This window comes from Eublepharis macularius, chromosome 13 (genome assembly GCF_028583425.1).
Source record: "Eublepharis macularius isolate TG4126 chromosome 13, MPM_Emac_v1.0, whole genome shotgun sequence".
In the NCBI taxonomy this organism is placed as follows: domain Eukaryota; kingdom Metazoa; phylum Chordata; class Lepidosauria; order Squamata; family Eublepharidae; genus Eublepharis; species Eublepharis macularius.
Window position 1 is genome coordinate 48,198,479 of NC_072802.1, and position 12,811 is coordinate 48,211,289.

At 47.8% G+C, this 12,811-nt stretch overlaps 1 protein-coding gene across 1 annotated transcript in view; it reads right to left on the reverse strand.

Moving 5' to 3' along the window:
* The window catches only part of SCARF2 (scavenger receptor class F member 2), a 65,014-nt gene extending 57,128 nt beyond the window's left edge, over positions 1-7,886 (reverse strand). Inside the window, exons 1-2 of the mRNA XM_054997105.1 lie at positions 7,664-7,886; positions 1,382-1,440 (exon numbers count right to left, since the gene is read on the reverse strand). Coding sequence (XP_054853080.1) covers positions 1,382-1,440; positions 7,664-7,806 — 202 coding nt within the window. The 5' untranslated portion in view covers positions 7,807-7,886. The remainder of the gene's footprint in view (positions 1-1,381; positions 1,441-7,663) is intronic.
* Between the last annotated feature and the right edge of the window lie 4,925 nt (positions 7,887-12,811).

Below are 12,811 nucleotides of genomic sequence, written 5' to 3' on the forward strand. Positions count from 1 at the left end.
TTCTGGCTGAACGTATCATGTTTGACACTCACTATCAGACCATGAGATGAGCCCAGATATGTTCAGCTTGCAATGAACAATTCAAACAAGCTTCCAAACAGGTTCAGAAGCTGGATCTTAGCTGATCAAGGGATCATTTGGGAGTTGGCTCTTTTGATCTCCTGCACTGCAAACTTTGCTGGGTCCAGTTTTGCTGAGATAATGCAATGTTTCCTTGGGGGAGGGGGAATCAGAAGCCATCCCCATGATCAGCTGAGAGTTGGCAACTTATCTCCCACCTTGGAACATTTAACAAGGTTGAGATGCAGTGACATGGGGGGGGGGTCACAATAAGACTCCCCTGGTCAAGATCAACTGGGAATTGTCTTCTTATCTCTAGGAAATGCTGCTGCATCCTAATCAGAGAAGAGAGCGAAGGCAAGGGAGACTTTTTGCTAGGAAGGGCATCTCTGAACCTGCTTGTGCTAAAAGGAAATCCCTTCCACTGCTGACTGTTGTTCTTCTGCTTCTCTTAGCATGCATGCAAAGAGAGGCAGGAGGCATGGCGCTCTTGTTCTTGATGCATGCGTACCAGCAGCAGTTCCCTTAAAAAAAAAAACAACAGCAGAAAAATGGCAGCTTGAGAGGGGCTCACAAGAGTCACAACCCTTCTCTTTAGGGTAGGAGTTGTGGCTCAGTTGGTAGAGCATCTGCTTGGCATGCAGAAAGTCCCATGTTCAATCCCTTCCTGGCAATTCCAGCTGAAAGGTGATGTGAAAGACCTCCAGTGAAAAACCCTGGAGAGCTGCTGCCAGCCTGAGTAGACAATATCAGCCTTGATGGACCACGGGTCTGATTCAGCCTGTACGTGTGCATGCGACCCACGGGCTGAAGACAGTTGGCGCTGAGTTAATCTTAGCCCTGGAGCCTCTTCTCACAGGCATAACCCTGTAAAATACACAGATCACATCTGAACATAAGCAAAGTTCCTTTCCCTCAACCCGAAATAATCATAACCAGGTTAGGCAGAAATGCCCCCTGTGCTAATACAAGATTTGGTACTTTACAGCAAAGAGCCACAGCACCATCAGTTTTTGGGCTGCTTCCTCCTCTGGCAGTATTTGGCCTTGAATGGACATGCAGAGATTTTGGATGCAAGTGACCGCTGAGAGCAGAGAGCTGTGCAGCTTTCCTCTATGCCTCAGGCCCGGTCCTGATCACAAGAAGAGCAGCTTTAAGGTGAGACTGGATGGGCTCACCACAGGAACATGGACACAGGGAAGCAGAGAGAATAAAGGGGTTTTCCTGTTCCATTTCCCTCTCCTCCAACCAAAAGATGTTTGGGTAGTCTCTAACTTGCTTAGGAAAGGAGGAGGAGAGACTATGTCATGCTGGCCCTTACCAATCAAACATTCCTCGCCTTGTTGCCTCCATCCAGGACAGCAAATGGACCCAGTAGAACTGCAGAAAGAAAAAGAGAGTACACATTAGGAAAGACGTAATCCCGTAAGCAGAAAGACACACGTTCAAATCCCTCCCCTGCCAGGAACTCACTAGGTAATATTAAAATAAGCACTGGAATCTCTCAAATGTTCACAAGTGATCTGGGGTATATGTGATAATAATGCTACTGGTCTACCTTATAGGGCTGTTGAAAGGATGAGAATTTATATAAAGTTCTCTGAATTTTCTAAAAGTATTACATGGATGCTTTACATCTCACAATCTATTCTGGAGCCCCATTTATTTCATTTCACGATTTTTAAAGTTTACACCATGCTTCACAGCCTCATTTCTTCTTAGGTTAGGGTTTCCAACTCTGGCTTGGGAAATTCCTGGAGATTTGAGGGTGATACTTGGGGAGGGCAGAGTTTGGGGAGGGAAGGGAGCTCAGCAGGGATGTGATTCCACAGAGCCAGCCCACCCAGAATTGCCATTTCCACCAGGGCAACTGATTGCTGGAGTCTGATCTCGGAGATCATTTGTAATTCTGGAGTGAACTCCAGGCCCCAGTTGGAAGTTGGCAACAATATCTGAGGGAGCTATTGGCATGGGACAGGGTCAGCAGCTAACTCAGTAATCAGACCCCTGGGCCAATCCAGAAAAGGAAAAGCTGCCAAATGGCTCACTGGCCACTAAAGAGCTACTTGCTCATGTATGCAACCTTAGAAGCATTATTTATATAAGCTCATCAAAGAAAATGGAAAGGCAGGCTCAAAGAATCAAAACATAATATTCTCTGTTCCCACACTTCCACCAGAAAATTCCAGGGCCAGCCCTTTACAGTGTCTGTTTCTTTATGAGAAGAAGGTACTGGAGTTCACCTGGAGGCACTGACAAATACCCAAGCAATGGTAAGGCTTTCTAGTAGGAAAAACATCTTTAGCTCCTCACTGAGCAAAAGACTAGGGAAGAATTTGTTTTTTCCATTAACAATGACAACCACAACAATAAGAATGTAGTGTCACCCCAAGCTACTGGGAGGGCGGGAGTGTCACAAGTTTGCAATCCAGAATTTAACACAGAAGCAGCAAAGCTTGATGAAGAATGTATTGATGGAAAAGATTTATCCCACAGCCTTCTATTTAAAAAGCTCTCGATTCACAAATTAAAAAGTAAAACAATAGCATAAAACACATAAGATGTCCCCCAAGCAACGTATTAAAAAAAATAAGAAAATAAGAAAAAAGCAACCACAGTAAATAACAACCTGAGGTGTGTCCAGTTCTAATTTAGAACAATAAAGACAGCTGTAACATATTAAAAAAACAATAAACTAAAAGCCACAAAATCTTAAAAATCGTAACTTGGCAGGGAAAGGTATCAGATTAGGGGGAGACGATTTGTTTTATCCTTCTTAAAGAGCCTCTAGAGAATAGTATTTTAACTGATCTCCTTTAGAACAACGCCAATGAGAAGCCATTCAAGACACCAAGGGCTCAGAGTTCTAGAATTTGGGGGCAACCGTAGAGAAGGCCTTCTCCTACCTGCCCACCGCTTATCTCCTACAAAGTCAGGCACCCAGAGGAGACCAACTCCAGAAGACCTATAGGTGGCAGTTCATTTGGATGCCAGCAGTCCCGAGGGTACCTGGATCCAAGGTTATTTAGGGCTTGCTCAGGCACTATGAACAGGGTTGAGATAAAATGAGCAGCAAGGCCTCTGAAATCCACCTTGCTCCCTCCTTTTGTATCCTCTTGCTACAAGAAAGATACAGAACTTTTACAGATACAACCGAGGGCCTGTCAACATGTTATCTTTGCCATACACAAGTCTTCCTGTACAAGTTAGGCTACATCATAACATGTAGCTCTGGTCACATATGATTTCTGGATAAAGCTGCAACCAGCGGGGATACTCTCTATGCCTGGCAGGAGCATGCAATGACCAGCATTACATGTCAGAGCAGCAGTGTGGAAAAGTCATCCTGCAGGAGCTATTTCCATACCCCTTCCTTCCAAAAAGGAAGCATGCTTAGATTTTGTGTGTGTGTGTTGCGTGCACACACAGGGAGTTGTTAAAATGCTGATATTTAGCTTTACTCATTTCACATGACACAAGACTGGCTTGGTTTCAAATTTCGCTGCCAGCTAATGCCCACAATGATGTAACAGGCTCCTTCTCAAATTATGCAGCCAGCATTTTTTGGTATTTTTTTTCCGAAGGCAAGCCCTTTGGGCATTAGACAAATTGCTTGGCCCTAAGGAGTTTTAAACTTGGGGCCCTAACCTCTCTTAAGGGCATCAGTGCAGCAGATTGTGAATCAAGAAGCTTGTCTCAGCATTCTCAGAAACACGGAAAGTATACCAAGGGTGCATCTGTGGCTCCTCCTTGAGGAAGTAAGCACTTATGCACAATGTGTCTGTCAGCTATGGCTCAGCAGGTACCAGGTTTGTGGCAAAGCCAATTTGGTTCAGTAGTTTGAGGAATATTGCCAAGTGGCATCAAAGGAGAGCAAGTACAAGATTTTTATAAAACTAATAACCAAATAACATTCTTTACTGGCTTTTGATGGCTGGTGGTTACTTGGTACAGGATAAGGGTTGGATTCTGGGCAAAATTTTTGCTGATGAAAGGAATTTTTGTCAGCAGAGCAGAATTTCTTTGCAGCCCCCCACTGCAGCCCTAAATGTCCCTTGTCTTGGTGCTCCTGGAGGAAAGCAATATGCCAGGAATAATATGAAGGGACTTGAAGGTCACACACAGAAAGAAAGATCAATTAAAATCACCCCCACTTTAATCAGTGGGTATTTCCACTGGATCCAACCCCTTATAACCACCAAAATAATTCAGATGTATGAGAAACTTGAAAACCATGTGACTGTCAACACAAATTCTATAGTGATATATAATAATCTGTATTAAAGTAGTGCTTTTGAGTGTTTAGAGTGATTCCTGTACGCCATATTCCACCTATCTTCATGACACAGCACAGAACTTGGTGCCAAACAGATTTCTCACTAAAGGTTGGTTTTCCAGAAACATACCTCTATGTACGCTAGACATCTAGCTTCTTCTAGGAATCACTGGGTCCATTAGGTAAGAAAAGCCCCAGAAAAAACAGAGGGGATGAAGTGGCACAATTCCACCTCCCACCCTTCACTAAAAAGGGCTAGCTTCCACAGAAATGCGTCACGGCTTGGAAGCCAAAGGTTGTTCTGCTCTGTAAACTGTCTTATAGAGAAATGTGCTCTGTAATTTGAGGAAGGGGCACCAATTGGAATAGTTTCTCTGAATGGAGCCATTATTCAAAGCCTGTGTGAGTTTTACCTCGAGGCACAGCAGGAGACAAGCAGATCTGAGCCACACAATCTACCAGGCCTCGCTGAGACTCACAAGATCTTGGCAGTGTTCTCACACATCTCTTGTGCATACCAGCAAGGTTTGCACAGAACAACTCTCAGCGGACCATGCCCAAAGGTGTGTGCTAAAAAATTAAAACTGTAAACCAAGAAATGCTGAATGTTGTGCATAAATTATCCAGATTGAGAAAGTATCTTTGATTCTCGAAAGCTTATGCTACAATAAAATTGGTTAGTCTTAAAGGTGCTACTGGACTCTTTTTGATTTTGATTTTTCTAATTGTGTAGAATTTATTCTGCAATTAACAACCCAAAGACCCAGCTCAATGGGGCCATGCATCAGATTGCAGCTTCATTCTGGCTTTGCCAGTTGCGGGGAGGGGCAGAGAACTCTGCAGGAACTGAAGTCCCTGGACCTAAGGAGGATGAAGTTGGCTCCTAGTTCCTTCTTCACACTTCCTAGTTCCTGTTCACAAATCCAACCCCAAGGAACTAGGAAGTCAGAAGAAGGAACGTCGGCTTCATCGACACTGGATCATCAGAAAACTTGTTCCTCCTCCTTTCTAGCTTCTGATAGTTCTCCTGCTGCAGCCGGTATAAAACTACAAGCATATCTTTGCAATCACAAGGGCTAGAACCTGGTTATTATTATTATTTTAAAACAAAAGCTGGATTTCTTAGGAAGTTTAGTTCTACAAATGGCATTGCATTCTGTGGCTTTTCTGTGCTCCTGCAGAATCGCATCACACACAGAGCACTGCTTATTTTGTTTCCCATTCCCTCCTCTTGAATATATCTAAGTGCATATAGTAACCAGCAACCTGTGAAGTTCGACAGAATTCATGGGCCCAGGCTGGCAAGTTTCCAGGCAAGTTTCTGATGGGCTGCCTTGCAGAACCAAGCCCCAGCAGGTCCACTAGCATTCTAGGAGTTGTTCAGCTCCTTTCTTCAGCTCACCAGCTGCCTTCTCCTACACTGCATCTGGAGGCAATGGGTGAGCCGATGCCCATTACCAGCACCATTGGCTGGAGCAGAGCTGAGTGGACCCTGAAACGCTGGTGCACTGTTGCAGAAGCTGCACCGCTTAGCTCATTCCAGGGCCACTTATATTTCCCAGCCTGCCTCTGTTGGAATAGCTATATGGAGAAGGAGACAGGGGGGCAGAATTCTCTGCCCTGGGCCCTCCAGTCTGCTGGGAGTCCAAGTGTCTCTGAAATGTACATTCCACAGGAGGACTATCAAAGGAAGCCCATCCAGCTCAACTGCATCTTTAATGCCCCCCTCCCCAAATTTCCATGCTTTCCTCCGTCACAAAACAGACATTGTCTTGGTAGGAAAAACATGGACCAGATGCTTCTATGGGGGGGGGGGGGAGAAACCTTGCACAGAAACGGCAAAGCCTTCTTGCTCGTCTAAGAAGGTTTGTTTGCAAGAGTTTCAATTGAAAACAGATGTATCGTCTCTTTCCATTGGGTTTTAAGTTACAGTTGGAAGGAGGTTGGTGGGTGTTTGGGGTTGGTTTTTTCTCTCTCTCTCTCTGGTTCTTTGAACCTCATGGAAAAACTGGGGGGAGGGACACCTATTGGGAAGGGTGGATCCCCAGAAATGTTAGTTGCTTTCATAGCTCAGGTTTCCATTTGGAAAACTGCAATCTCGGGTACAGTGTGGTGGGCAGCGTGTGTGAGTGTGTGTGTGTGCACATGCGGAGGGGGCTGCTTGGCAAGCATGGAAATTAAATGCAGCATCTTGAGACCATTAAGTATAGGATAGGGTTAATTCTTCCAAAAGCAGTCCTAGCTGGAGGGAGAGGAAACCAGAGGTTTCCAAGAGCTCAGTGCTGCTGGCAATCCTTTGACTGTTTAAATACAGGGTTGTGAGAGAAGTTACAATTAACATCCAGAGCCACCAGTCCATCTTCCCCGCTGCCTTTGCAGGGGCCTCCCCATTCAAGCCATCCCAAGGGGCAGGTCCCCCATCCTTGCAACCCATAGGAGACCAGCAGCAACCGTGGCACCACTAGAGGAGGGGAAAGCATTCTCTTGTTCTCCGGTCTGGATTCAGCCTCCCGGCTAGTAAAAATCCCTGCCAGCAAGCTCCCCAGGCCCCTGTGATGACCCCCTGCCCATACTAGAAGAAACCTTTTCCACCATGGGAGGTTGCAAGGCTTCGGGGGAAGGCCCACCGGAGACTGTCAAAAATCCCAGTGAGAAGCCCTGAATCACAGCCACACTGGAAAACTGCCCCGCCAACAAGAAGGATGGAGACAAAATAGGGAGGGGGCACCACACAAGAGACCCTCTCCTTGCTCCCCGCCTCAGGGCCACTCTTTGTAGGAGTGCCCGCTGTGGGCGATACGATGTTCCAATCCCTGCCCCAACTTTTCTAGAGCCAAGATGGGAACCCAAAAGATGGGGACTTTCTTGAGCAGAAAGAGGCCCGCTATCTACACGCCTCGATGAGGAAACAGACCACTTTGCCTCAGACAGAGGGTATGAGGGGGTTTCTGCTTGCCGGTGGGGAAGGGCTGGAGCCCCCCGCGCGCTTCCGAAGAATGGGCCCCGGAGACTGGGAAAGGGGCACCGCGCTGGTCGAGGAGGCCTGGGTCAAAGAGGGGGCTCTAGAACTGCACGAGTGGCGCGGCCACAAACCGATGCTCCTCCTCGCATCTCCCGATGCCGTCGGGCGCCCCTTTCCCTCACGCGCCGAGACCGCGAGCCAAGGATGCCGCCCGAGCCCCGCCGCCTCCCGGCCCGCCATCGCGGCCCCAACGCCCCCTGCGCGACCCGCAGCGCCGCCAGCCGCCAGCCGCGTCTGCGCGCCCGCGCGCGGAGAGCTCCGCCAGCGCGCCCTCCCGCGTAGGGGCCGAGCGCCGGCGCTCTTACCCGGGCGCCGGACAGACGTTCCTCCCGCGGGGACTCAGCTCCTGGGCAGCTCCCCAGCTCAGCAGCAGGAGCAGAGGGAGGAGCGCGCCGCCTCCCGCTCCGGCTCCGGCTCCGGCGCGCCGGGCCCTCCTCGGCGTCTCCATGCGTGGGGCACAGCGCTCTCCGGCCCGGCCCGGGCAGCCTGGCTCCCCGGCGGCAGCGGCGGCGGCTCCTCCTGGCTGGTGCCTGCTGCCGCAGGAGCCTAGCCGGAAACTGCAGTGCGAGCGCCTCCGCCACCGCCGCCGCCTCCCCTCGCCCCTCTCGGCGGCAGCAGGAGGGGCGCCCGGCCAGCCAGGAAATGCCGCATTGGTTCCCCCCGCGCCTCAGCCCGGGCCAGGCTCCGCCGCTGACGGAGGCGCCGCCGGCTCCCCCGGGCGCCCTCCGCCGCGCCTCTCCAGCCCCGCGCGCTTACTCGGAAGGAAGCCTTTCTCTGCCCCTCGCTGCGGGGCCAACGTGCGGGACAAAGGAAGGGGGCGCCAGTCCACCCGCTTGCGCCTCGGAGCCTTTTGGCCATGCCTCCCGGGCGGCTGCAGGGCAGCTGAAACTCTGGAAGAGCCGCTCGATCCTGGGCATGTGCGCTGGGAAGCAAGTCGTACGGAGTTCCGTAGGGTGCCCGTTTGAAGCTGCCGCTCTGATCCCAGACAAAGCGTGGGGATGGGCTGGGGAGGTCTCATTGATGCCAGGCGGCGGCAGATTCCTGGTTATTAAACAGAGAGCATACCTGAGACGGAGGCACCAGATATTGACAGCCTTTCCTATAAAAAGAAATTTGGGAGGGGGGACAACTTGGAACATCAGCTGGCCATGGGAGTGGATGATCTGGGGTGTTGGCTTCAGACAAAGTTCAGTTTCTTAATCAGGCTGTTTGGGCAGCTCTGTGTTAACTAAGGAACCAACTTCCCTCTGGTATCATAGCGTAGATCTTTGCTCCAGGTTTAAAATTGGGATGCAAAGGTATAGCGTTGCAGCTATAGTTCCATTGATGTCACAGGGAGGGACTTGTGTTCCAGACAGGCCTGAGACTTGTTCTGACTATTCCCCCATTATCTCTTGTAGCATTGTACAGGGGGGCACAGCACTTACTCTTTGAGCATTCATTTAAACATAAGGCTGGCAGGCCAGAACTTCCCTGTGCCCAGTGACTTGTTTAAACACAAGAGCTCTGCTGCATCAGACGAATGGTCCATTTTTCACCCAGCCTCTTGTTCTCCTCAATAGCTGATAAGATGGCCCTGAAAGGCCACAGAGAGCAAAGCCTCCCCCTCCCTGCTGCCTTCTGCCAGCAACTAGTATTCAGAGATACAATTAATTAATTTATCCGGCCTTCTTTTACAGCTATCTAAACAAAGTGGCTATCACAGGTTAACTGCATATTGTGTGAAATATTTTGCCATGATTTGAATCTGTTGCCCATCACCTTCATTGGTAGCACTTCTCCAATACTAAATGGAAAAAAATCTCTCTCCCTCTCCACTACATGTATGTTTTAAATTATTTTCTACCATGTTCTTCATAAGTCATTCTGTTTCTAAACTGAAAAGCCCTAAATTTAACCTTTCTCTCTAGGGAGAATATTCTAACCCCATAATTTTGTATCCTCTTTTCTGCAACTTTTCCAGCTCTTCAGTATCCTTTAGGAGTCGGGACAATGAGAACTCTACACAATATTCCAAATGAAGCCATGCCACAGATTTATACAACAGCTTTATAAAGATAGTGGTTTCCCCCTCCAGTCTCTTCCCTTCCATCCAAAAAACCCATAGCAAAGAATTTGACGTTTTCTCCGCTGCTGCTGTGCTTGTCATCATGGCAGCTAGTTCAATTAAAAGGTCAGATCTTTTTCTTGGGCCGTCACTGCCAGTTTAGACCCTATCAGTGTGTATGTAAAGGTGAATTTTTGTGTTCCAATTCTCATCACTTTACACTTACCTTGAAACTTATTAGTCACATTGCCAACTACTCATCCAGCCTGCAGAGATTTTTTTGAGCTCTTCTCAGTCCCCATTGGTTTTCACCATCTTCAATGATTTGGTATCATTGCTTACCCTTGATTGTAGATATTTATGAACAAATTAGTTCATACTGATACAGATTTCTAAGGAGGCTATTACCCATGTATACAACACCTGTCCATTTATTCCTACTCTTGACTTCCAGTTGCTAAAACAAGAAAGGACCTGTTATCTCATGATTCTTGAGTATACATTGGAGACATTGTCAAGTGGAGAGCCAGTTTGGTATAGTGGTTAAGAGCATGGGACTCTAATCTGGAAAGCTGGGTTTGATTCCCCACTCCTCCACTTGAAGCCAGCTGGGTGTCCTTGGGCGAGTCACAGTTCTCTGAAGCTCTCAGCCCCACCCACCTCACAGGGTGTTTTGTTGTGGGGATAATAATGACACACTTTGTAAACCGCTCTGAGTGGGCATTAAGTTGTCCTGAAGGGCGGTATATAAATCGAATGTTATTATTTTAAAAATTTCTGGGGAAATGCTAGTATATAATGTGTACCCGATCAGTCATCCACATGCTTATTAACCTTGTCAAAGAACTCTAAAAATGCTGCTGAGACTGGACTTCCCTTGCTGAGAGGAGAACTTGTTCCTCTGTACCGTTGATGTTCAACCTTCCCATAGCTAGGATCCCCCTTAAGCCACAGGCAGCAACATGGGGCCTCCTGCACTGTAAGCATGTGACAGTCATGTGACAGGAAGAGGGGAAGCCAAAGTTATGACTTCACTTCTGTCAGAGCCACGGCTGCAGTCAGTGGACCACGAAAGTAAAGAACAAATAAGCCAAACACAAGGAATCGTACCATAGTGAGGAACAAGTCAAGGACTCAAGCAGCCATGGAATCTTTTGGGAGCATTGTGTACTACAATCATGTTAACAGGCACCAACTCGATTTGCTTTTTCATTTTATCTGCGAATTTCCTAGCCACCAATCTGTGAAACACTGGGCACTATAAAGAGGCACGGTCTTTGATTCCAGCGCTTGTAATCTACCATACCCACAAATTGTTGCCCCTAAATTGTGGCCAGCAAGCAACAATGGCATCTGTTTATTTATTTGATTTTATTTATCTCATTTATGGTCCGCCATTCTCACTGAGACTCAAGGTGGATTACACAGTATGAGATTAGTACAATCAGTATCAAGCACTTTTCAATACAATATCAAGGACATTTCATAAACAATACCCTAGGGTAAGTAGATACAAGTTTAAAAGACATATCAGCAAAAATCCAATACAGAGTAGAAAAAATACTGAAGCAGAACATAATTCTAGGACTAACAGACAACATGGAGCACTGGTAGTACATAGGAATACATATCGTGCATACTTTATACTCATCAACTCGTAACCCTCATTGGGAACTTGCAGAGATTAGGGTAGTAGTGTCTTGGAAGGGCAGAAAGTACATATAAGGTTTCCATTGCTAACTTGGCTATTGTTTCCAATGCGATGGCTTTCAAACCATCTTGGAGGGCAGCTTCATCAGCCCCTTGCTCTTCCCTTGCAAGGCAGAAGTGCAGGAGAGAATTTGTACATATATGGGCTAGTTTCCTAGGATGTGTGGTGCAATCACAATACCTTAAAAGACCCATTCTTAAAAATGCCCCTACTTCGGTTTTAAGTGAAGGACTTTGCAAGGAAATCAGGGTCATTGCCTCTGTGGGTATTTAGCTGCTGCCACTTCCAGAAAAGAGACCCACGTTCCCTAACCTTCACTTTTAAAGACCTTGAATCTCATTTTTTCCTTGCTTGCTCCTAGATTCCACTTCAAGTTCCTGGTTGGCTGCTAGGCCAAGTGGTTGCAAGAGACCCTGCCTGACACAGAAACACCTTCAGACCCTTCAGCTGAACCCAATACTCTTTCCAGGAACATCTGGTGGTCTCTCTTTTCTAGTGCTGGAGGCAGAGGTGGTGGACAGCTGCTGAAAGCATCACACCCACATTAGCACTAAGCTAAATGCCAATGTATAATCGAGGCCAGCAAGAATAACCACAGCTGTTAAGATTAAGCAGAACTGATACGAAGGGTTAGAAACACAATTAGGAAGAACTTCCGGGCAGTTAAGAGCAGTCCCCTCAGTGGAACAGGCTTCCTCGGAAGGTGGTGGGCTCTCCTTCTTTGGAAGTTTTAAAGCAGAGCCTAGATGGCTATCTGACAGTAACGCCAATTCTGTGAAACTAGGCAGATCATGAGAGGGAGGGCAGGAATGGCCCCTTCTTACATGCCAAGGGTAATGCTGTTTGCCAGGTTGGGGTCAGGAAGCAATTTCCCCCAGGCTAGTTTGACAGTCTTCTGGGCTTGGAGCAGGAGTCATTGGGTGTGTGTGTCGGGGGGGGGGGAGGGGAATTGTAAATCCTGCACTGTGCAGGGGGTTGGACTAGATGACCCTGGAGGTCCCTTCCCACCCTATGATTCTATGAAATAGGGCAGATTCCATCAGTGCTGGATCTTTGGTTTGAGCACGGTGTCCATCAGTGGCAGAGGATTCTCCCCCCTTGCTTCTGGCCTTTTGAGACACTGTCTGCTGTGAGAACAGAGGCACCGGCAGGCCCTTTTTACTGGTCCTAGGGGCCTGGCTACTGCCTGACCTCAGCTCCTGCAGGAGGCAGTCCTGCCAGAATAACTTACATACCAGTTGCTTTGCATCCATGCACCGCTGCAGCTGCTTTTCCAAGATAGAAGATTTAACTGGCTATGACCTCTTCCACAGTTTTGACAATGTTGATTTTGTAGCTCATGGATGCCACCTTGTGGACACACTTCGAAATGCAGGATAAACCAGAACTGGAAAATCACTGCCTGTTAGTCTTTGACCGGCTGTTCTACAGCAACTTCCCATACAAGATTTTATTATTTGCTAGCCACTATAGGCCAATTCACATGAAGGTGCCTTGGAAATGATTGCTCTCAGCTTAATCCCATCTTGCCTTGTGTTCCTGATGAGATCATCTACACAGGACCAATTGCATAATTCCCTTGCTAAGGGTAATCCAGCACACAGCCCGGGACATGCTTCCTGCACCTTAAAGGTATGCAGAACAGGAGAGAAGAGGGCAAAAGGTAACTTAGGTATGTGGCAATGCAGCATTCCA